This window comes from Sporobolomyces salmoneus, assembly GCF_050403485.1.
Source record: "Sporobolomyces salmoneus JCM6883 DNA, S_salmoneus_JCM6883_v1_ctg35, whole genome shotgun sequence".
Taxonomy (NCBI): Eukaryota; Fungi; Basidiomycota; class Microbotryomycetes; order Sporidiobolales; family Sporidiobolaceae; genus Sporobolomyces; species Sporobolomyces salmoneus.
In genome coordinates this window covers 129,714-152,928 of record NW_027481128.1, presented here as the reverse complement: position 1 = coordinate 152,928, position 23,215 = coordinate 129,714, and the positions used below count along the sequence as shown (strand labels likewise).

At 51.5% G+C, this 23,215-nt stretch overlaps 9 protein-coding genes across 9 annotated transcripts; 4 read left to right on the top strand and 5 right to left on the bottom strand.

The window, feature by feature from the left end:
* Positions 1-130: 130 nt before the first annotated feature.
* Positions 131-1,641, bottom strand: JCM6883_004194 (uncharacterized protein; the record flags this gene model as incomplete). Its single annotated transcript, XM_076633232.1, has 6 exons — positions 131-289; positions 356-386; positions 451-1,059; positions 1,127-1,248; positions 1,335-1,543; positions 1,605-1,641. 6 exons carry the CDS (start codon positions 1,639-1,641, stop codon positions 131-133), a joined length of 1,167 nt encoding a protein of 388 aa, XP_076486837.1.
* A 143-nt stretch (positions 1,642-1,784) lies between these two features.
* On the top strand, positions 1,785-3,716 carry MTG1 (putative GTPase MTG1; the record flags this gene model as incomplete). Its single annotated transcript, XM_076633231.1, has 6 exons — positions 1,785-1,845; positions 1,909-2,141; positions 2,215-2,314; positions 2,376-2,495; positions 2,563-2,835; positions 2,899-3,716. The coding sequence occupies 6 exons, from the start codon at positions 1,785-1,787 to the stop codon at positions 3,714-3,716; spliced, it is 1,605 nt and encodes a 534-aa protein (XP_076486836.1).
* Positions 3,717-3,883: 167 nt separating this feature from the next.
* JCM6883_004192 (uncharacterized protein) lies at positions 3,884-5,977 on the bottom strand (the record flags this gene model as incomplete). The annotated part of the gene is made up of 10 exons (XM_076633230.1): positions 3,884-3,934; positions 3,998-4,204; positions 4,290-4,301; positions 4,373-4,517; positions 4,580-4,726; positions 4,784-4,794; positions 4,856-5,578; positions 5,680-5,778; positions 5,838-5,863; positions 5,926-5,977. The coding sequence occupies 10 exons, from the start codon at positions 5,975-5,977 to the stop codon at positions 3,884-3,886; spliced, it is 1,473 nt and encodes a 490-aa protein (XP_076486835.1).
* A 253-nt stretch (positions 5,978-6,230) lies between these two features.
* On the top strand, positions 6,231-7,162 carry TMH18 (Tmh18p; the record flags this gene model as incomplete). The annotated part of the gene is made up of 6 exons (XM_076633229.1): positions 6,231-6,302; positions 6,365-6,415; positions 6,495-6,545; positions 6,605-6,770; positions 6,855-6,916; positions 7,028-7,162. 6 exons carry the CDS (start codon positions 6,231-6,233, stop codon positions 7,160-7,162), a joined length of 537 nt encoding a protein of 178 aa, XP_076486834.1.
* A 1,531-nt stretch (positions 7,163-8,693) lies between these two features.
* MCA1 (Ca(2+)-dependent cysteine protease MCA1) lies at positions 8,694-10,763 on the bottom strand (the record flags this gene model as incomplete). Its single annotated transcript, XM_076633228.1, has 10 exons — positions 8,694-8,733; positions 8,795-8,860; positions 8,940-9,004; positions 9,092-9,317; positions 9,399-9,466; positions 9,558-9,794; positions 9,933-10,092; positions 10,152-10,370; positions 10,441-10,608; positions 10,684-10,763. The coding sequence occupies 10 exons, from the start codon at positions 10,761-10,763 to the stop codon at positions 8,694-8,696; spliced, it is 1,329 nt and encodes a 442-aa protein (XP_076486833.1).
* A 696-nt stretch (positions 10,764-11,459) lies between these two features.
* Positions 11,460-12,806, bottom strand: JCM6883_004189 (uncharacterized protein; the record flags this gene model as incomplete). The annotated part of the gene is made up of 8 exons (XM_076633227.1): positions 11,460-11,515; positions 11,581-11,704; positions 11,767-11,888; positions 11,971-12,066; positions 12,135-12,196; positions 12,275-12,395; positions 12,469-12,543; positions 12,626-12,806. The coding sequence occupies 8 exons, from the start codon at positions 12,804-12,806 to the stop codon at positions 11,460-11,462; spliced, it is 837 nt and encodes a 278-aa protein (XP_076486832.1).
* A 479-nt stretch (positions 12,807-13,285) lies between these two features.
* Positions 13,286-14,768, bottom strand: PHO85 (cyclin-dependent serine/threonine-protein kinase PHO85; the record flags this gene model as incomplete). The annotated part of the gene is made up of 8 exons (XM_076633226.1): positions 13,286-13,430; positions 13,504-13,576; positions 13,636-13,714; positions 13,783-13,900; positions 13,973-14,496; positions 14,576-14,593; positions 14,668-14,701; positions 14,764-14,768. 8 exons carry the CDS (start codon positions 14,766-14,768, stop codon positions 13,286-13,288), a joined length of 996 nt encoding a protein of 331 aa, XP_076486831.1.
* A 913-nt stretch (positions 14,769-15,681) lies between these two features.
* Positions 15,682-16,476, top strand: JCM6883_004187 (uncharacterized protein; the record flags this gene model as incomplete). The annotated part of the gene is made up of 4 exons (XM_076633225.1): positions 15,682-15,720; positions 15,793-15,887; positions 15,982-16,087; positions 16,144-16,476. 4 exons carry the CDS (start codon positions 15,682-15,684, stop codon positions 16,474-16,476), a joined length of 573 nt encoding a protein of 190 aa, XP_076486830.1.
* Positions 16,477-16,811: 335 nt separating this feature from the next.
* On the top strand, positions 16,812-23,153 carry JCM6883_004186 (uncharacterized protein; the record flags this gene model as incomplete). The annotated part of the gene is made up of 14 exons (XM_076633224.1): positions 16,812-17,549; positions 17,620-17,739; positions 17,808-17,915; positions 17,983-18,075; positions 18,147-18,479; positions 18,563-18,738; positions 18,800-18,938; positions 19,006-19,232; positions 19,297-19,369; positions 19,430-19,577; positions 19,637-19,742; positions 19,804-20,492; positions 20,562-21,300; positions 21,371-23,153. 14 exons carry the CDS (start codon positions 16,812-16,814, stop codon positions 23,151-23,153), a joined length of 5,472 nt encoding a protein of 1,823 aa, XP_076486829.1.
* Between the last annotated feature and the right edge of the window lie 62 nt (positions 23,154-23,215).

Here is a 23,215-nt window from a genome sequence, read left to right as displayed (position 1 = left end):
TTCGTTTCCTGAATTGTTGTAGATATCACTCCCCTCGCTCAAATCGCAACTCTCGTTTTCGATTCAGAACCTCGGCGTGAAGAAGAGTTTACAGGTTAAATGCACGGCATAGTTTACAGCTTCGGGAAGTCTATCGAGCCACTAGAGCTTCAGCGGCTGTGATGAGACGGGCGAGACGAAGAGTTAGCACAGGGTTGTGGGAATGAAAGAGTGAAGGAGAAGGATCACCTCGCATCACATTCAGCTCGTTCTCCTGCAGAGCTTGAACTATCTCTGCTCGTGAAGCGTGCTGCAACATAATGAAGTTGAAAGTCAGTAAGACGTCTGCCTAGGAAGAGCGCGAGTACGTCCTCACCGGAAAGATTGCGGTCAGTTCGGCAATTTGCCTGTGAGACGATCGAACGAAGGTTAGTGCGGTTCTGTGAGACGGATAAACCGCTCATGACTCACTCTCTAGATGGTTGGTTCATGCCTCCCGAGAGACCTGCTTGCCACTGCGATAGGAAACTTGCTCCCGTGATCGGCGGTAATCTCGTAGCGGCGCGAGGACCAGTTGGCGGTGGAGGTGCTGGAGGAGCATCGTCGACTCTAGGACTTTGACTTGACGTCGGCCGGTCGAGTTGTACGGCGGATCTACGCCTAATCGCGTTTCCTCCTCCGACAGCGAGTCCTGTTCCTCCAGTTCCGGCTCCCGTTCCCGTTCCGAAGAGTTCTTCTGCCGCAACTCCTCCCAAACTCTCGAGTAGAGCTTCTTGATATGTGACGATATTGCTCCGTCTGAAGGGTCGGTTCTGTCCCATCAAAGGCGATAAAGCTTTCCCGAGAGTTTCGTAGACTCTGGTGGGAATCACCCATTTCCGAACCCAGAGTGGCAGAAGCGTCGATGAAAAGATGGAAGAGGCGAGGATTCCGCATAGGCCGAGAATCGTCGAGGCTGGAGGTTGAGAGGTGAGTAAGAGGAGAGATAAGACGTAAAGAGGGTATCTGTTGTTCAGGAGGATTCGAGGGTGGAACAGTTCGAAGGTGTATAAAGAAGGGACGAGTCGATTCGATTGGTATCTAATGTATGAATGCAGGTATCGTATCAGTCGAGTGATCGAGCCAGCTTCAGACGAGAGAAACTCACACAATGGCGAATACGAGAGCAAAAGGTCCGGCTGGTATGACGGGCATAGCACTTCTCGAGAAGAGTAAGAGGGCAAGAATCTCGAAGATCGATGACAACATTGCTATCACCACCAGGAAGGACTGGGGAAGCGTCGATGTCAGTTTCGTTGCGAGGGAAAGGAAAGCGAGAGGTCTGAACTTGCGGCAAACTTTCGAGACCCCCATACCCGTTCCACCTCCAAGCTCGAGTACCACAGAATGAATACGGACAAGACGACTTCTGTCGTGTTCGTCCAAACGAACCACCTCGTCGCGAACCTCCAAAATTGATGATCTCGAAAGATATGAGGGTGTCCGTAGAATGGAACATTGAAGTAGTGCTGCAGAGTCGTGACCGCTGCGAGTATCGAACACCCACAGGTCGTCAGAATGAGGCCTGTATCGCGCAGAAGAGAGTGAGTTGACTGATTCGGTAAGGTGAGAGGAAACGAGCGTACCTTTCGAGACCGGCGCGCCTACCAGAGTACTCGCCATACTTTCTGATCCCTACACCACCCTTGACCGAGAGCCAGAGGCGAGAGTGAAACGTCAAAGAGAGATGATCGCAACTTCATCTCTTTCTCCTCCTCCTCTCCCTCGACTCACCCTTTTGGACTCGCCGGCACCTCAGATCGACTATGCCGCCTCCCATTGTGGCACCCTTCATATTTCCACAGCTTCCACAGTCATGGTTCATCGGTAAGTTCACTTTCTCTCGTTTCTCTTCCTCTTGTAGACTCTTCTGATCTCTCTCTACGTCAGGTCACATGCGAAGAGCTCTCACAGAGATCCAATACATGGTCCAGTCGCACTCGCTCGACCTCATCATCGAAACTCGAGACGCTCGAATGCCGCTTACTTCGATCAATCCAGCTTTCGAACGCTTACTCGAGCAACAAGCGGGAGGAAAGTTTGGGCCGAATGCCGGAGTGGGAGCGACGAAACGTCTTATCGTGTACAACAAGGCGGATCTGGCTCAGGAATGCTTCCAAGAGGTACGCTTGACGTTCTCGTTTGTCTCGACCTCTTTCCCGTGCTTCACTAAGCTTTTCTGTATCCTTTCGTTAGCCAATACGCAAAGCGTTATGGAAGACTGGTCAACAGGAGGTCATTTTCACAGATTCGAGAGCAGATGGTGAAGTGAAACGATTACTGAGAAGCGCGATCCGTTCGTTCGAGGTCTCTCGCTCTTGTCATTCAAGCCGCCCACTCACGAGCTGTATGATCAGGTCTCGCGAAACGACCGCTCGATGGACCCGAAGATCGGATAACGATGCTTGTCGCAGGAATGCCAAACGTCGGGAAATCGAGTATCCTGAACGCTTTACGCCGAGTGGGAGTCAAGAAAGGTACGCTCCGCTTCGAAGCTGCAAACCGGTACTTAGACTGACATGTGCGCACGTCGTAATTGCTCAGGGAAAGCGGCTTCAACATCTTCCGAGCCTGGTCACACTCGTCGACTTTCAACCGTAATCAAGATCGCTACTTCTCCTCCCGTCTATATCCACGATACACCCGGTATCATGGTACCATTCTTAGGTCGTGGCGTATCAGGTCAAGAAGCTGCACTCAAACTAGCTTTGACCGGTGGGATCAAAGAGAGTTTGTTCGAAGGAGATATCCTCGCAGAGTACTTGTTGTGGAGGCTGAGGATTCGAGCAGAGATGCAAGATCAGGGTTGGTCGAACGGTAAGTTGCTCCTCTGTCTCCGTCGAGCGAGCCTTAACTTACTCTCGTCTTTCACTTTGATAGAGGACCTACTTGAGAGTCTCGCTCTTCCTTCAACAACGCCTCTCGCCCCTCTTTCCGACTTCTTCGAAGCTTTGGCGCAACGGCTCAGCGCGATGAAGAAAGGTGGAATCCCCGACGCCGACTTCGCCGGTCGATGGCTAGTCCAAGCGTTCCGAGACGGAAAACTCGGGAGGTGGACGCTCGATGGGCTTGGACGAGGTGGAGAAGCTGTCGATGATCACAGAGAGCTTGCAAGAGAGGAAATCGTCGAGGACGAGGAAGGAGAAAAGGAAACGATTGTGACGATGGGAGAACGGACAGAAAGGAGAACGAGCTATCTGACGGGAGACAAGCAAGTCGAAACCGCCACAGAAGCAATTACGCCTTCTTCGGTCTCCTCCGTCCCTTCTTCCCCTTCAACGGACAACTCTCTCACGATCGAATCCCTCTCTCGACCATTCCCGAAATCTTTCAACCCTGCTCCTACTTCGCCGCCAACTCCTCTCGATAAACCCGTCATCAATCACGTCACTTCTCACCTCTCCCTCCTCGCCGCTCAAGCCTCTCAACTCGACCTGCAGTCGTCTCATCAAGCGAAGAAAGCTCAGAAAGTTCAACAAGCGAAAATTAGAGACTTCAAAAGGAAATCTCACGAAGTTACTCGATTGAAACCGACAAGCTTCAAAGACTTCGCTGGCAAGAACGGAGGCGGCGGTAATGGAGGATTCAGAGGAGGAGCTGGAGGCGGATTCAAGAGTCCGATGCTAGGGAAAGCGCGAGGACCGGTTGGGAAAGGACTCAGTTCCGGCAGAAGGAGGAAGTACAGACGTTCGGGCTAGCTCTCATATGTTCCTTTGTTTGTTGTAGTCATTCGTTCAGCATATCGCAATCTCGCAAACTCTCTCATTCGAATGAGAGAACAGCAAGAACATACTTTCCAGGAAGAACAGCAAAAACAACTAACTGAAGGGGCACAGAAGAGAGGGTATCGGTACGGCAGAGGGATCTAGAGCTTCGAGCGAGCGATGAAAGTGCGCTTAGAAGAGTTGTGAGGAACCTGTCGAACGATAATTGCGATGTCAGCGCTGAATCCGGAAATCTCGATGCGAAGAGAACGTACCTTGGTAGGTTGCGATCCGAGTTGGGCCTTGTTGTCTTCGCCACGTTCGAGGATTGATTGATATTCGCGTTCTCCTTCGCCGACGTAAAGTTGACGAGGACGCCAAATCTTTACTCCACCTTTTTGCAGCATCATTTGCCGCCAGTGCGCGAGCCATCCAGTGATACGGGGTACGGCGAACAGGACAGGGAAGAAGTCGAGAGGGAACTGAAGTCGAAGAAAGGTCAGCCTGTCGTTCGTCGCGAGAAGAATGAAGATCTGGGTCGCTCGTAGGGAAGAGGCAGTCACTCACTCCCATAGCGCGCTAAAGACAGCAAGAGACGACATAAGTTAGATCGAACAGTCAGAGGTGGAGACGTCTCACGAAATGCTCACATAGATCAAGCCAGAGAAGAAATCGACATTCGGGTAGAGAGATCGCTTGACGAAGTACTCGTCCTTGAGGGCGTGATCACGAAGAGTGAGGGCAGTCTCTAGGAGCTCATCCTTTCCAGTAACTGCGAAGACTTCCTCGGCGATTCTGTTACGCAGCGTTTGAGCGATGAGCGCGAAACAGGTGAAGAGAAAAGCGGTCGAACGTACTTTCGGATAATAGTCGAACGAGGGTCACTCGTCTTGTAGATTCTGTGACCGAAACCAGACAAGACGACTTCTTTTCGTTTGACCTTTTCGATGAACGAAGGGACATTCTTGGGCGAGCCGATCGAAATGAGCATGCGAATGACCGCTCTAGAAGGATGCTCGAGTCAGCTCAGTAGCCAATGCAGGAGACGGAATCCACTGTACTCGTTGGCTCCCTGCAGAGGCGGGAATGTTCAGCTATGATAGGCGCTTTCGGAGAAAAATGCGAGAGCTTACTCCGTGCAAAGGTCCGAAAAGAGCAGCGCAACCCGATGCCATAGCTGAATAAGGATCGACGAGCGACGAACCGACTTGCAGTACCGAAGCAGTCGAACAGTTCAGCTCGTGGTCGGCGTGAAGGAGGAAAAGAACGTCGAGAGCTTTGACGAGAGTCGGGTGAGGACGATAATTGGGTTCGTTGAGGTGATCGAGCATGTAGAGGAAGCTCTCGGTGTAGCTCATTCCGGCTGGGGGAGTTACGAATGGACGGCCTTGTCTGATTCGATATGCCATCGAGGCGAGAGTGGAAACTTTGCCAATGATTCGGAAGATTTGTTTGTCCATAGTTTGAAACGATTCAACGGTACCTCGAGTGAAGAGGTTTTGACCCTGGAGAGAAGGATTGGCGTCTGGCGAGTAGGCGGAGAGAGCAGCGAGTCCCGATGTGAGGATCGCCATAGGGTGAGAGTCGAAGCGGAAAGAACCAATGATCTCTGTCAAATCTCTATGGACCATCGTGTGGTGAAGGATTTCGTTCTCGAAGAGTTTGTACTGAGCCGCGTTCGGTAGTTCTCCATACAGGAGGAGGTAAGAAGATTCGAGGTAGTTTGACTTTTCGCTGAGGACCTCGATCGGGTAACCTCTGTATCGCAGGATTCCTTTCGTGCCGTCGATGAATGAGATTCGAGATTGAATAACTGCCGTATTCATGAATCCAGGGTCGAAAACACGAAGTCCCGCCTGCGAAATCGTAGCGAAGAAAAGTTGTGAGCCAAGCGATTCCTTCCGAGCCTTCACGACTTCCTCTGTAGCTTCTACTAGCGATGAGACGTCAGCCTCACCTCGATTTCGTCCTCTTCCCTCTCACTTCCATTCTCGCTTTTGGGTTTCTCCAGCTTCTTGAACGCTGTTGCTGGGATTGAGTTGTTTTCGATAGGGATCTGAGGGGCGAGGACGGGTGAGTAGCTCGCACATGTATCTCTGCATACAAAGGACTAACCACGATCGTTTTGCCTGTTCTGTTGTCTGCTCGGAGAGGATCTTAAGTGTCGAGCCGAGCGGGGAGATGAAAGGGAAACGTAGCTCACCTGTGACCGTGATCGACTGTTCGGGCGCATCTGTTTGACCTGAAGCTCCCATATCGTCGATAGAGTGACTGAGAAGAGGGAGAGACTAAACCGGAAGATCAAGTCGAGAGTCGGAGATATTCGTTGGGGCAAAATTATGAGCCGAGCTGTCGGCTATTCTCCTTCGGAAGTCGATAACATCAAGACTGATACTGTAACAGAGCGAGTGTAAAATACGTGTATTTCTTTGAAGAAAGGAAGTCCCCAAACGATGACGGCGTTTTGCTCTCTGTCTCCTCTCGCTTCTCACCTTCACTCGCTTCACTATGTCTGATCAAGTCGTCACCCCTTCCTTCTACCGCGCGGTAACCTCGACACGGGGAGTCCACAACTTGATTGTACGTCTTCTTGCTTCACGCGTGAAATTCTATGATGAACTGACCTCGATCATCCCTGACAGGCTGGAACTCTACTCGGTTCAACGTTGTGGCATGGATTCATCGGCGGAATCGTGAGTTATACCTCGCCTTGTTCTTCGGCAACTTTGTCGAATGATTCAACTAACTTATTTCGCGAATCGGCTACTGTAGGTCTCTTACCGCACTCTCCCTCGTCAGCAGTTCGGCCTCCTTCAGTCCAAGGTACGCTACTCAGTCAGCTACTGTCGAGACCCTTCACTTACCCTCCGAGCGAGCGATAGTTGTTCCCTCATTATTTCCGCCTTCAATCGCTCGGTTCCTTCGCTCTACTCGGCTTGTACCACCGAGCAGGCAAGCTCGTAAGGTCAGACAGGAATATGTGGGTACTCAGTGCCATGGCTGTCACTTCGAGTCTCAACTGGTTAATCATCGGGCCCTGGACAACTGGTAAGAGCAATTCGCTCCTCTCTCGTTACAGAACCCGGTTTCAGACTGTTCTGACATTCGCATATCCCCTTTGTGCTTCTCAAGCCGTCATGAAGAAGCGCCACCGTCGTGAACGAATCGAAGGAAAGGATTACAACTCTAGCGATGTAAGTCCCGTTTCTCTGATTTTTCATCTTGAACTCGTCGCAACGAACTCTTAGCGATACCTCGTGACCTCGTTTGACCAAAGCCTGATCTCGGTTTGTCCTCCTGCGTAGGTCTCTACCGAGATGAAAGCCCTCAACTCGAAATTCGGCGTCCTTCACTCGGTCTCGTCGGTACTCAACCTCGGTTTCCTAGGCGCCGTCATCCTTGCTACTGCTACCTCCGGCGCTTACGGAATCGGTCTCTAAGACATTACTTTGTCTCCGCTCCCCGTCGCGATATTAGCGAAAGGAAAAAAACACAATTTCGAAGATCAGTTTTATTAGTGCCTCGTCGTCAACTTTGTCAGTCACCATGTACATGTAACGCATCACGCTCCCCTATCGAAGCTGCTTCCGACGTTCGACCTTGAACAATCGCTGGAAACGGGATTTGGCTTTCCAGGGAACGTACTTTTGCCGATCTTGTTGAGGAGAAAGCTCAGCCACATGTCAGTTCTGTACCTCAGCTACGACGGCTCTCTTTTGGGGGCCCAAATCCTTAGACTTGAGTGAACGCCTCGCGGGAGCGACAGACTCAAAGGGACAAGCTCTGAGACCCTATAGCTCAGACTCGCTCAAGTTGAATCGTTTTCGATGTGGAAAGCTCCGCTACTTGTCAGTTCTGTGCCTCCCTGACCCTCGAGTCGACATCCCTGGACTCTCTACTAGCTGACGAGGTGAGTCGAGCGAAAGAGAGTCTGCGAGACTGGGTTGAATCGAGCTCTGTTGAGCTTGAGCTGTCTCGTTTCGTTCACTTTGCACTCTGTTCTCGTCTCTTTCAAGCTCGTTTGACCGGCTCTACAGCTCGAACGCGAATAGATGGTCTGATCTGGCAAGTTAGAGCGAGTGCCAAAAAGAAAAGAAACGGATTCTATGAAGCGATGTGAGGATGCTTCTCAGCGAGAGATTGGACAAAGTCCGGAGACTTGACACGTTGCGGATGTTAGTTTGCAATAAGCAATAGGAGATCACTCGGTTAGAAACCTCACTGTGTACCTCGCGTGCCCGAGCACAAAGATAAGAAAGAAATGATTGAAGTCACAGTCAAGTCGCGGAAATGCCAGAAAACATTGTTGCAAATAACTCCCCCTGCAAAATCAACTCTCGTCTTCCCCTCTGCTGACCTCACTGTCAATTCCGGACCTCAATCATCAACCCTCAACGCTTGACACCATCACCACAGTCTTCCCACATCTCAACTCGCCCGCAAAAATTGACGTTCGCCCGCGTGTAGGCCAAACTTCTCGCTCGAGCTTCCCTTTCCCTCGGCTCTCTCGCTGCCCAAAAGCTTCTTTTGTGGTCGCAGCCGGCTCCGTCTCCTTCGCCAGACTGCTTCCCAGAGCCGTGAGCAATGCTCGAACGCCGTTTTATCTCGGGCTTTCTACATCGCGCTGCACTTTCTCAGTCTCGACACCCGAAGTTCGCTGTCGTCTTTCCTCGTTGGGCTCGCAGCTCAATGCCTCCTATCGAGTGCTTCAGTACACGCGCTGGCGATAGCGAACTTCATTCCGGCAGCGTACATGACTTGCCCTGTGCCAAACGAAACGCTCCTTCCCGGTCTCCTTTCTCTTGACTTTCGCTTGTCTCTTTACGCGCATTGAAACTGCATGCTATTGAGCGATGTCCGAGCTATGCGGATACGATTTTCGCGCCAGAGAAAAGACTCGAGAGAAAAGAGCTACACTTCGCACGGAGAAACGACGTCGAAATCGGATATGCGGAACTTGTACAACAAGGATTAGAAGACAGCCATCAAATTGACGTCGAGCTCATGCGAGCTACGAGCAGATGCATTAGTGCAAAATCTCGTTCAAAAAGACGAGAGTGAAAGAGACCCACCATGAAAGTTGAGGCTTTTGGTCGTACTTCCCTCGGAGTTCATCGCGTACCGTGTTGAGCAGTTGTCTACATCCGCAGATTGATCAAGAATCAGCACGAGGATCAGGAGGAAATGAAAGACGAGAATATGAGAGAATGGACTTACAGATAACTCTGTTGAGGAAACTTGGTCAAGGCTGTAATAAAGGCCCAGGACATTGCGCCAGTCGCCTTAGAGATGTGGGGAAATGCGAGAATGAACGTGTTTAGTCTCTAAGCGAATCTCTCGAGCCGGATTCTGAAAGGTATATGACTGACTTGTCCATTCATCGCTGTATCCGCACTCGTCTCGCGGTCTCGACATCCTGAGAAGCTGATGACGTCTGCATCAGAAGACCTCGTAGCTTTCGTCATCTTCGTCGCCTTGTCCCCGTTCATGATTCGGGATCCGAGAGAAGTGACCGATTTGAAGACTCCGCCGAGATCACCACGAGCGTACGAGCTGATCGCACCGAGAGCACCAGATCCAGCGTCTTTGAGCATGCTGTAACCGGAAAGGAGCGAGTTAGTGAGCGGACAAACGAAAAACGAAAACGATAACCCGACAAGATAAATGAGAACTCACTTGGGTTCCTTGAGCTTTCCTTGAGTAGAGTACATGTAAGGTAGATCGAGAGCTGAGCCGGAGTGGCACTAATGAGCGAGAACGAACGATTTCGGTCAGTCTCAGATTCTCCGATTTTCGTTATTCGACGAGCTCAGTGAAGCGAAATTTGGGACGCACACAATCAAAGATCGCAGTCAAACGACAACCCTGAGGTAGAGGTTGAACCATGATCGCGTTCATCTCGTCGTCGACGATTTCTCCCGCTTGCTTGAAATCGACCGGGTAAATCGTTTCGTCGTATCCATCGTCCTCGTCTCCGTCACGATCTTGCGTCTTTCCTCCGTGACCAGAGTAGTGGAAGAAGAGGGCGTCGTTGGGTCGAGCGTCGCGAACGAGCCATTGCATTGCCCGGATCTGTTCACAGAGGGGGACGAGCACTTGAGTCAGCACGCTATTTAAACGACGACGAAGTACCACAGAAGAATATCCTGTAGTCGACGAGACTGAACGACAGGGTAGATGGACGGAGAAAGTGAAAAAACGAAAACTGACGATGTTTGCTTTCGTCGGTACTGACATTCCACTCGCGCCGTTCGTGTCGAGAAGCATGACAATATCTTCCTGCTTGTACCCTTGTCGTTCGCACAACCATTTACTCATGTTTCTCGCATCGTTGTGACATCCCGCGAGAGCCGAACTCGTTCCAGGGTAGCTGGAATCATCAAGCCGCGTCAGTCTCTACCGGATGGACGAACGGAAGAGAGTACTGACTTGATTCCGATACAGAGAGCTTTACGTTTCCCCGACATGTTTGAGTAGAATCCGGCGTTGTTCCCCGTCGGTTGAGCGTGCATCTGATAGTTCTGATACTGCGACGGCGCATTCGAGTGATACTGGTTGTTGCTCCCGTAGTGAGTAGGCACGGGCATCGAATACTGTTGCTGTTGAGGGTAAGCACCGTTGCCTCCGAATTGAGTCGGAGCTTGATACCTGTCAATTCCCGTCGTCGTCCTTCATCAGCTCGTAGCTCAGCCGCCGGATACAGAATGCGAGAACTGACGGTTGCTGATGAACTTGAGGATGAGGCATTTGCTGATTGTAGTTCGGAGGAGGAGGAGGGGGAGCTCCTTGATTGTAGCCGGGATTGTACCCTCCATTGAACTGCTGAGGAGGTGGAGGACCGCCGTAAGGACCACCTGGTGGAGGAGCGCCATAGCCAGGGTTGTAGCTGTCGCAAGAAGAACGAAGAAAGGAGGTTCGATGATGACGAAGGGAGAAGAGATCAAGAGATGAACGGGCTTACTTTTGTTGAGCGTACCCTTGAGCTGGATAGCCTACAGTGTGTCGACCTTGTTGATGACCTGCTCCGGGATATCCTGACATGTTGTGAGAGCGTTGAATGGATGAAAGAAGGAAGTTGATTCTTTCGCAAGGAGTTCGCGCTCTCGCAGGTTTTCTTGGCTCGTCGTCGGAGAAGATGAAAGATGGATCAAGGTTGATGAGTTGCAATCAGTAAGTAAGGCAATGAAGAGTAGTGTCTATCCGAAGCAAAAAAGATGGAATACCTCGCAGATGGGGCGACAAAAAGGGTAGGGAGGAAAACAAAAACGAAACAAAGCATAAGGATGTTTACTAAGAGTACATACAATTAAGAAGACTCTGAAGCAAACGATGAGAGACGGCGAGAGAGGAGAGGGGAAGGGAAAATATACTTTGCTGGTTTCGAAGGGAACGATTTCTCCTGGTTCTGATGGTCGGTACTTGATGACGAGAGGCACGATAGTTGCTTCGAGGTGGGAATGAGTGACGATGGTCGATAGACGGTGAAAAGTTAGTTAATGGGTCGAGGATGAGAGGGCTAGTCGAAATAAGTTAGGGAACGAAAGAATGTGTCGAATTGAGGGACGGTTGAGTCGAGGTTAGCTTGTGATAGTCGTACAACAGTGTGACAGCTTGTAACTGGTTCCTGAGCGAGATGGAGATGAAGGAAGGGTCCAGGTGGAGATGCGGTTTTGCGGCGGAGAGGTACAAATTTTGGAAACGACGAAGAGAGAAAGAGAACGAAGAACTAGTCACGCTCTAAAGAACGCAAGAAGTCTCGTCTCCACTGACTCGGAGTCCAGGGACGCACGAAACTGCGGAAAAGCTCGAGCGAGCATGAGCGAAACGAACTTTTGAACGGAAAAACCAGATGACTTACCGACGACGCAACGACCTTGTTCGCAAGTGACGCTCTCGACACCAAAGATGGCAGTACAATCTTGTCCTTGTCCTTCCGACGTGCAACCACCGCATTGCTCCAAGTTGGTTTGGGCGTCGATGCACTATTCAGACGCGAATCGTCAGTTCTGGTTCCCAGAGGCACTCAAGCAGAGGTCAATCTTACCTCGTAACCGTCACCGATAGAGCAGGCGAGTTGGTCAGAAGGGCATTGAGTACGCTTCACCTTGTTCCTCGAAGCGGCCGCTGAAGGAGCGAGAGCGCAGAGGAAGTCGGAGCTGCAGTAACCTGAACGTTGCTCGTCGAGGGACGTTTGCGTGGTCAGCGAGGGAATCGCCAAGGACGGAAGAAGCCAGAATGCAAAACTTACCGGATTGGCAAACTTCGTTCGAAGCGCATCCGTAACCGTTGGGGACTCCCTTCGACGGGGGAGCATCGCAGAGCTTCGTCGAAGTGTCGCACGATTCTATGAGCGGGGAATGAAGTCAGCCTCGAATACCATCAGCAAGAAGGGAGAACAGCGACAAAGCTTACGAGAAGTGCATTGTTCGTTAGGCGAAGGGATAGGGGCAGCGGGATCTCCGTTACTGCAAGCACTGTATACAATACAAGCAATGTGTCAGTTCTCGAGGTCAAAGGGGACGTGAACGACGGTGAGTGAGACGATGACTCACGCTCCGACACCTCCGCAAGTTTGATCACTTCCGCAGAAGAAGAAAGCTTGACAATCATTGTCTCCGTTGGGGCAGGGGTCTCCCAAGTATCCTTTGCAGACACCATCCGATCCACAAGATCCTATTCACAACGTCGACGAGGAAGATGAGGAAATGACTCAGAGATGACGACAGAAAGAGTAGCTATGACTCACCGTAGTCACAGTCGAGATCTTGAGTGCAGGCAGCGTTAGCGTATCCGCAGTACGAGATCGAAGGGTTGATCGGGTCTGAAGAGAGGAGAGAGATTTCTTGGTCAACAAAAAACAAACAAAAGAGGAAAGAGAGAAGATCGTTCATGGGGAGACTCACCAGGTTGACAGATCGCGTTAGCAGAGATCTCTCCTTGAGCTTCACTGTCGGTACTCCAGGCTGAACACGATTGAGCGTCGGTCGATCCCGCACAAGGGAAATCTCCAATCGCGAGAGCGGGAGATGCGACCGCGAGGAGGGCGAACGCCGAAAGGATTAATGATCGAGTACGAGGAGACATGGCTTCGAAGACTGGGTCGCTGGGGGGCGGGAAGGCTTGGGGTGGGAGTGGTTGGTTGAGTGATTCAGGGGTTTGTTTATCGATTGGAAGATTTCGATTCGAACTGGATCCGAGAGAATGCGATAAAGATAGGTGGTAGTGTGAGATGAAGGAAAGTAAGATGCGGTACGATATGAGGTAAGGGAGGGAAGAGATGCCGTCTCTAGAGAGAAAAAGGAAAGAAAGAGAGGTGCGTGGGAATTCTTCCTCGTCAGCCATTTTTTGTTGGTTGATAGAACTTCTACTCTCGTGTTCTCGGCTCTTGCTCTCTTTCGCTCCTCGTCGCTCACTATTGAACAGCACTCATCACGTTTCGCACGTCGGAGAGGAAACAAGTTGTGTTACATAGAAGAGCACAGATCGTGAATTAAGGACGAAACACACAAGATAAAACAGAGTGAAGAGAAAGCCAGTGAGAGAAAGACGTGAGAGGAGGTAGTTTAGGCTTTCGCGCCATAAGCCTGTTGTTGAGCCCTTTGCGCTTCTTCCATTGCACGCATTTGTTGCTGTTGTTGTTGTTCAGCTGTCATTTGTTGCTGCTGCTGCTGTTGAGACGAAGACGAAGAACCGGCAGAGAAGTAAGGGCTGTCGCAAGGTGAAAAATGGGCTGTCAGCTTTCTCCAAATCGGACGAGATCAAGATCAAGATCAAGACTCACTGGTGAAGGGCGGAGGTGCAATCGAGTCGACGTGCGGGATCGAATTGAAGAAGTTTGTCGAGAAGATCAAGGGCTGATGACTCAAAGAAAATCAGCGTTTGTCCGATGTCAATGAACAGAGATCAAACTCGCCAAGAGGGTGAGCTTTCGGGTAGAGCGAGTTCCAAGGGATACGAGTCATGCGAGGGAAAGGTCTCAGTTGAACCTCGGGCTGAAAGCAAGACAAAGAGAGAATCAGTTTTGTCTGAAGCCAATTTCGAACAGAGGTAAGTAACTCACTGATTCGGAAGCGATTCTTCGTAGGGTAGCCTCGTCAGGAGTTCCGAGAATACGAATGATTTGATTTAGTTGATCGTTGTTGTCTCGACCACGGAAGAGAGGGATTCCCGAAATCATTCTGAAACACCAAAACCGGATCAGTCTTTCGTTCCAGAGAGAAAGAGCGCGTTTCAGCGAGTTAGGGACTCACTCGGCCATAATACAACCAGCACTCCAAACGTCGATACTTGTCGAGTACGTTCGAGATCCGAGTAGAACATCGGGAGCTCGATACCAAAGCGTGACGACTTCGTTACTGAACGTGTTTACGGGAATTCCGAACGCTCGAGCGAGTCCGAAATCTGCCAACTTTAATTCACCCTTCTTGTTGATGAGCAAGTTTTGAGGTTTGAGATCTCGATGTAAAACTCGGTTGTCGTGACAGAACGCGGTTCCCTTCAACAGTTGCCACATGAACGAACGCACGACAGCGGGTTCCAACGCTCCTCGTTCCCCATGCGAGTCCATGTACTTCTTGAGGTCGAGGTCCATGTATTCGAACACGAGCATGAGTTTGGATTCGGTGTGAATCACGTCGTACAGTCGAACGATGTTTGGGTGTTTGAGCTCCTTCATGAGACTGATCTCGCGGATTGCGGTCGAGGGTGTACCTTCTTCGGCATCGAGGTGGATCTCCTTGAGGGCGACGAGTTCATTCGTGATGCGAGAGCGACCCTAAACGTGCGAATGCGAAAGTTGAGTTATGTTGAGCTTAATCTTCCAGGTGAGCAGCAAGTCGCCAAAATAAGCTCACCTTGTGTACAGTAGCGTACTGTTCATCATACAACGGGACATCAGTCACAGGTTAACGATACGGAAGAGAGAGTCCTCTCGACTTCGACTGACCGTTCCTTCTCCCAACTTTTCCAACTGAATGTAGCTATCAGAGGTACGGCGTGATCAGCTCATAGTCTCGAGAACCATGGGAGACATCGCACTCACTTCATCTCGCGTTGTCCTGATGAATGAAAGGGGAAACAAGGAGCACAGTCGAGTTCGAGTTGGGTGCTAGATTAGATCTCTCGGTCTAGTTAGGCCGAAGGTAGTGCTGCTCTTGACGGGCCCGATCTGCTCGTAGGAAAGGTTGTTGACGTGTTTGAGGTGGGGAAGAGAAAGAAGGAGAAAGTTCGCCAAACCCTGCTCCTTGCTCCCGACCACTTACCTCGATTCAGGCGAAAGAATGCCGTGCGTCAACTGCTACATCAACTGGGCCCAATACTTCTTCTCGAATTACGCCTATCCACTCCTACTTGCCCTCTTCGCCGGAATCGTCACTCGTTTCTCGAAGTCGAAGCAACCCGCGAACGTTCAGCCCAAGGAGGATAGGGACAGTAAGAAGCTACAATGATTAGAGATAGACGACGGTCAACAAGAGGACGGGACCGCAGAGAGAGTTTGAGGTTCTCAAGTCGACTTAAAAGCCTCGGTTCCCGCCTGCAAGGTGAGTCTTGCCCTTTCCGATGGACTCTAGCGGTGCTCGTATACTGAGCAGACCTCTTCAGCACCTCGCTGAATAGATACATCCAAAACTCGTCGAACAAAGCGTCACTCAACATCGCTTTTATATTCTTCACTGAAGGCCGGGAGGTCTACGGAAGAGTTATCGACCCTCATCGCATGGAAGCAAGTCAAACACCGTTGCTTCGAAGCTTTCGCCGGAGTCTGGACCGAGGGTGATCCGCGGAACTTTTCGGAGGAGGGTCAAAGAACCGTTCGCGCGAGATAACGTGTCCTACTACTTCCCTCCCCCATCCACTGCACTTCTACGATCTCTCCCGATCGGCGTGCACAGAAGGTATGGCGGGAAGCGAGTTAGCGGGGGACACGGTAGCAAGTGACGCGAACGGGAGTGGGTCTGAGATGTGTACTTTCTGCCTCGCCGCCTTCACTGTTCAGAATGTCAGTTGTTCCCTTCCATGTTCTTTGTGCCGCCGCTTCTGAGCTCACCTAACCACTCTCCGACTGCGACAGTCTCTGATCAGACACGTTCGCAAACTTCACACCACGAGAACTGGTAGAACAAAGTGCGATCGATGTCATTCGACGTGGATCATGAGTGGAGACAAGTGAGTCGTTCTCAGACTGATGCTACGAGCTCTGGTGCTGATTCTCCTCTTGCACTCCTCGTGCTCCCCATTCTTCGCCCTCTCTCTCTCTCAGGAACACGATCAAGCGTCACCGTACACTCGAATGCCCGGTCGATGAGGACGGTGACATTGACTCAGACTTTGAATGGGACGAGATCTTCGGAAGTTGCGTGCGAAAAGTGAGTTCAATATTTGCCGAATCGGAAATTAGAGCTGAGCTGACCCTCCCGTGTAGCACCTGGCGGAGTCTGCATCAACTCTGGACGCGAATGAGCAACAAGGTCTGCCCTCCTCGTTGAACAGCGTAACGCCTCCATCAACTCCACGAGCTCATTCGACTTCTCAGCCCCTAGACGGGAGTCCAAATCCGCCTCAAACCCAGTCTCCCGCTCCTCTTCAGCTCGACGACCTGAATTCCCTGCCTCCCCTCCCGCCTCTCGATCCTCCTCCACCTGAGCACGAAAGCGTCTTTTCGGCGGTTGAACTGCCGACAGACCTCGAAACGTACTGGATCGAGCAAGATTACTCCGGCGCTTACTTCGATCCTTTCCCTTCTTCTTTGTCGTGATATCTCTCTATATGAGTCAGCTGTGAGCTAGATGGGTAGGAGCAGCGCTCTTGCCGAGACTCGCTTTGTTTCCCATTCGCGAGTCCAACTCGGAGTTTTGTTTTCTGAAAAAAGCGTCGTTTCCGCCTCCCCGTTCCTCTTTCTTGTGCGGGATAGATGCCTTGCTAGCTTTTCACAGCGCTTCAGCATCTCGCTGCGCTGAATGCGGCCTTGAAATAACAAAATTTCTCCGACTCGATCTCCGACTCGAGCGAGTGCGAGATTCTTTCAACGACCTATTTCACCTCTCTTTTCCAACTTTTCGCGCCGTACTAAGGCGCAAGCAAACGAGTAGAATGGTAGCACCGGTGCCGCCGCAAACAGCGGACCAGCTACGCTCTTTCTTACGATCGACTCCGTCATCAGTTTCCTCATCTTCCGCTCTCCAGCAAGCTCTACAAGCTGTTCAAGACCTCGCCCCTCACTCGCAAGGCTACTCTGAACCCCCAGCGTCGATCCCGACCCTCGATCTCGATCCGTTCTCTCCTCTCCTTCACCAAACTTCCTCCGACTCTCCTTCTGCTCCTTCTCGACCATCAAACCCTGCCTTGACGAGCCCAGCTCTGACATGGCTTCATACGGTACTACCGGACGAGTACAAGGCGCAACAGGTCGTAGAAATTTTACAGAGTCAGAGGGACGACGCCGAGATCCAGGAGTCTCTGCTGAATGTTTGGGGATTTGAGGGTATCGAGGACATGGGAGAGGCAGTCCGGAGGCGGTCGGAGATTGTCGAAGAAGCAGGACGAGCGCATGAAGCAGAACACCACGACGGAGCGACCGCTTCGAACGGAGAACCCTCCTCGGCGCAACTCTCCGCTCAAGCGAGAGACTACACTCCTGGCGCGCAACTTCAATTCGCAACTCAAGAAGAAGTCCAAGCGATGAAGCAGGCGAGAAAGATGATCAAGAAGGAGAAAGGGAAAGCGAGAGCAGATGGGGAATCTTATGACGAACCCGATGTTGAGGAATGGCTCAGGAGGAGAGAGGAAGATCTACAAAGAGGACCTGGAGCCCTGATATCTGGAAAACGAGTAAGTTACGCTCGAGACATTAGCTTCGAAAGCTTCGGCTGGACCAACTGATCCTTTTGCTCCCGTTCAGGCTGCTATCGAAGAAGCGGAACAATACCCGAACGTGTATCTCGCCTCGAAAACTAGCGGACTAAACATTGGAGGCTCAAAGATGTCCCTTCCGATCGGAACAGTGCGAATGCACAAAGAGGTGAGCTGTCTACCCTCTTCTCGCTCTGGAATGCTCGACGAAGCTGACCTCAATATCTCACGCTACAGAACTACGAAGAGATTGTGATCCCCGCTCCGAAGGCTGTCCCTTTTCGGTTCAATGAATCTTTGGTCCCGATTCAAGACATGAACCCTTGGGGAAAACGAACCTTTCACGTCCGTTGACCTCCCACTCATCGATAGAGCGTCGACTGATGAGTTCTTGGTCTTGGTCACCGGACAGGCCTACAAAACGTTGAATCGGCTGCAGAGTATCGTTTACCCAGTCGCTTACGGCTCGAATGAAAACATGTTGGTCTGCGCTCCCACTGGTGCTGTGAGTCTCGCGGAGCCTTTTCTGTCCTTCTGATCGACTCGAGAGACTGACTCCTCTAGCCTCGTCAATAGGGTAAAACCGATGTCGCGCTCCTCACGATCCTTCGATGTCTCTCCAGTCTCGCTTCAACTCCTCTCACTTCAATGTCCGACGCTCCAAAACTACCTCCAGCGAGTCAATATAAGATCATCTATGTCGCACCACTGAAAGCTCTCGCAGCTGAGATCACACAAAAGTTTGCGAAACGTTTGGCTTGGGCGGGAGTGAAGTGTCGAGAATTGACGGGAGATATGAAAATGACGAAGAAGGAGGTTGAGGAGACGGGAGTCATCGTTACAACTCCTGAGAAGTGGGATGTTGTGACGAGGAAAGGAGCTGGTAGCGGAGATGGGGAAGTCGCAGAGGTAAGTCTCGAGGATTTCTGATTGAACCGCGAGTTTCGAATCGTTTCACCGACAACATAACATGGTTTTCCTCTCCACCACAGAAAGTCAAACTTCTCATCATCGATGAGGTGCACCTTCTTCACGAAGATCGAGGAGCCGTCATCGAATCTATCGTCGCTCGAACTCAACGTCAAGTCGAATCATCTCAGAGCTTGATTCGAGTTGTCGGACTCTCTGCTACCTTGCCCAATTACGTAGACGTCGCAGACTTCCTCGGGTCAGTCTCTCCTCGAAGCCGGTGTCAGGTACTCAGCTAATCCATGTCGCCATCGAAACAGAGTCAATCGGTATACTGGACTCTTCTTTTTCGACTCGTCCTTCCGTCCTGTCCCCCTCGAACAACACTTCGTCGGCGTCAAGGGCAAACCTGGGAGTCCCGCGAGTCGGACGAATCTCGACAACGCTGCATTCGACAAGGTCCGTCTGTGTTGATCTATCATGACCGATTTTGTCGCTAGGTACTGACTCATCTCGGGTCTCACAGGTCGCTGAGCTCGTCAAAGCTGGTCACCAATGCATGGTATTCGTTCACGCTCGGAAAGACACGGTCAAGACGGCTCAGATGCTACGAGAGAAAGCGCAGGCCGAAGGAATCATCGACTTGCTCGATCCCTCTGCTGCGGAAACGAACGACAAATGGTCAGGGTTCAAGCGAGATTTGGCGGGCAGTAGGAATCGGGAGATGAAAGATTTGGCCGCTTCCGGATTCGGGTCAGTCTTTCTTCGTTTCTTCCACTTCAAGACCCAAAGTTAACCATCTCGCATTGTCGAACAGAATCCATCACGTCGGAATGTTGAGATCAGATCGAAACATCGCTGAGAGGATGTTCGAGAACAATGTCACGAAGGTTAGTCGAAATTTCTTTACCATCTCCTTTCGTGCTCGCTCATCAGATCTCTTCACGCAGGTCCTTTGTTGTACCGCGACTCTCGCTTGGGGAGTCAACTTGCCAGCCTACGCCGTCGTCATCAAGGGTACTCAGGTTTACGACGCTGGAAAAGGATCTTTCGTCGACCTCAGCATCCTCGACGTTTTGCAGATTTTCGGACGAGCTGGTGAGTCGACGAGCCCTCATTCGCACTGAGGGGCTTACTCACTGTTAGTCAAATCACAGGTCGACCTCAGTACGAAGATCAAGGTGTCGGCTACATCTGTACGACCAGCGACAAGCTAGATCACTACGTCTCAGCTATCTCCCAACAACACCCGATCGAATCGAAGTAAGTTCTAGCATATCTCGTTGTGTACCTCAGTCGCTCATACAGTTTCGCGTTCTCCTAGATTCGTAGCCGGCCTCGTCGATTCCCTCAACGCCGAAATCAGTCTCGGAACCGTAACAAACATGGACGAAGGAGTTCGCTGGCTCGGCTACTCGTACCTGTTTGTTCGAATGCGCAAGAACCCTCTCGTATACGGCATGACCGCCGACGAAGTCATGCAAGACCCGCTCATCGGAAGTAAACGACACGCTCTCATCAGCAACTCTGCGAAACGACTCGTTGAATGTCAGATGATCAAGTACGACCCTGATCTCGGCACACTCACGTCTACAGACCTCGGAAGGATCGCTTCTCGGTACTACATTCGGAACGACAGTATCGAAATCTTCAACAAGCTATTCCGACCCGCGATGAGTGAAGCCGACATCCTCGGATTGATCGCGTCTTCGGTCGAATTCGCTCAGATTCAAGTACGAGAGAACGAGGTCGAAGAACTCAAGGCGATGATGGAATCCGACAGCTGTCCTTGTCAAGTTCGAGGTGGAACCGATTCGAGCGCCGGCAAAGTCAACATCCTCCTCCAAGCTTTCATCTCTCGCACCGGTGTCGAAGATTTCGCCCTCATTTCAGATATGGGTTACGTCTCGCAAAACGCTGCCCGTATCGTTCGAGCTCTCCTCGATATCGCTCTCGCGAGACGTTGGGCTCCGGTCTCCGTCAAACTTTTGTCGATGAGCAAGTCTATCGAAAGTGAGTTTGCTTTTCTCTCCGGTTTTCGTCCATGATGTCGATACTGATTATGGACTCTTGTGACACCAGAGCGAATGTGGTCTTTCGTTCACCCTCTCGCACAATTCGGTCTCCCGGCAGATCTCCTCTTCAACATCGAGAAATGGGCCGACGACTTGCCGATCTACGAAATCGCTTCGATGCCTGACGCCGAGTTCGGAGCCATCATTCATCAAAACGAGCGACTCGGAGGATTCGCTACTCGAGCTGCACGTCAACTGCCGTCGGTAGAAATCTCGACTTCGCTACAACCCCTCTCGCACGACCTCCTCGGCGTTCGCATTGAACTTCGCAAGGCATTCGAATGGGCGGAGAAGCACCATGGAACTGCCGAAGCGTTCTGGGTTTGGGTCGAAGACGATCAAAACATGTCGATTTTACAAATGGCTCGAATCCTCGTCCGACCTCACTCGAACGTGATCCGTATCAATTTCACCATCCCGGTCACGACCGTACCGAAACCTCTCTACGTCCGAGCCATTTCCGACAGATGGATCGGAGCCGAGGAGGAGTACGTCGTCGATCTCGAAGGACTCGTCCTCCCGCCTGCTCCTCCGCCTCATCTTCCACTCCTCGATCTTCCTCTCTTATCCGCTTTCGACTCCTTCACACAACATCCCGCTCTGAGAGAACTTTATGGTCAAGACTCGCCGACCTTCGATCCTGTTCAAACTCAAGCTTTCCACTCCGTATTCCACACCTCCTCAAATGTTCTCGTTTGCAGCCCATCTGCCCCAAGTCGAGGTACTTTACTCGAGCTAGCTATTTGGTGCGCTCCATCTCTCCCTTATACAAAAGACTACACGACGTGCTGACTGACTGAGATTCGAACTTGTCAGGCGAGCGTTCAACAATGATCCTACGGCTCGAGTTCTCTTCCTTACCCCGCGAAAAGCACTTGCTCGTCAAGTTGCACTCCGCCTCCGACACGTCTTCACTCGCATCGCAAAGATACCCGTTTCAACTCTTACCCGTTCGGACGACTTGGAAACTCTCCCAACTTCCGGACCCTGCATCGTCGTTGCCTCTCCTTCTCCGCTAGTCAAGAAGATCGTCGTTCAACCCAATCTTCTCGAAAATCTCGCTCTTATCCTTGCGCACGACCTCCACGCTCTCGACTCTCAATACGAACTCCTAATCTCCCGCCTTCGATGGCAACACCCTAGCACTCGAATCGTAGGATCGAGTTCTTCGCTCTCGGATGCTCGAGCTGTCTCTTCGTGGCTCGACGTCCCCGAGCAAGCCTCGTATTCATTCTCGCCCGCAACTCGCACCTCGTCGCTCAGCACAACCTTCCAGCCTTTCTCTACTCCCCACTCTTTCTCCCTTCTCCGAGCGATGGTCAAACCTGCATACGACGCCATGAGGACAGCTTCCGGGTCGACAATCGCTTTCGTACCGTCTCGTTCGCAATGTCGAGTAACGGCGAAGGACCTCGTTACTCATTCGGCTTCCGATCTCGAAGAATCGTTCGTCTCGGATGGATCACTCGAAACGGTGGAGGCCTACTCTAGCTCGCTCAAGGATCCCGATCTTCGTGAAGCTCTCACTCACGGTATCGCCGTCTTCCACGAAGGACTTCGCCCGGACGAACAACGACTCGCTCTCGAGCTCTTTGGATCGGGACTCGTTCGAGTTCTCATCGCATCTCGAGAAGCGTGTTGGACACTGCCGGTACGAGCGAGTCTCGTGGTCGTTATGAGCGCTCAGTACGCAGCACTTCAATCGTCGACAGGAGAACCCGAACGAACCATTCAAGACTATCCGATGCCCGAACTACTTCAGATGCAATCTCTCGCCATGCCACCGTCTCAAGAAACCTCGGCCGACTTCCTCGTTCTCTGTCAGAAAGATCAATCGGAGCTCTACTCGAAATACCTTCAGCAAGGAGTTTCCCTCGAATCCGACCTCCCATTCGATCCCCTTCTTTCCTCGACTGTCCTCGCCGATCTCCTTGCCGACCGAATCTCCACGAGGCAAGACATCGTCGATCTCCTCTCGTGGTCCTTCCTTGCTCGACGCCTCGAACACAATCCTTCTTACTACGCTCTCTCGCACACTTCTTCCCTCCACGACAATCCTTCACTTTCCTCACAGTTGTCTCGCCTCGCCGATATGACGCTCTCGATTCTCGAGTCTCGCTGTTGTGTCACCATCGACAGGAACGATTTCAGTCTTTCAAAGCTCGGAAAATGGTTCACAGAACGACTCGGAGGAGGAGGAGCCGTCGACGAGATCGAAGGTCTACAATCTATCGATCTCGAAGAGCTGTTCAAGGCGGTCGTGCCGAAGCGAAAGAAGAAAGAGCTTCCCGTTCCGGAGAAGGAGGAGGAAAAGCCAGAACCAACTCCCGGAGAAGCGGCTTCGAAGAAGGAGGAGGAGAAGAAACAAGTTCCGAAAAAGAAATCGAAACAACCCGAGACTCCTCTATCGAGCTTCTTGCAGCGTCTACCTCGAACGATTAAAACCGAAGTCGGAGATAGACCGGACGACTTTGAAGACGCAGATTGGGAGATCAGGATTCTTCTCGCAGCGTTCAGGGCGGGCAGAACACCGCGGGACGAGTCACTGGAGAAGAAGCAGCTCTCAGTTGTAGAAAAGATTGTCAAAAGTAGAGTCTGAAAGGAAGATCTTGTTGAGCTCCGTCACTTCGCGCAGAGCGGCTTTCTTGGCGAGACTCGCCG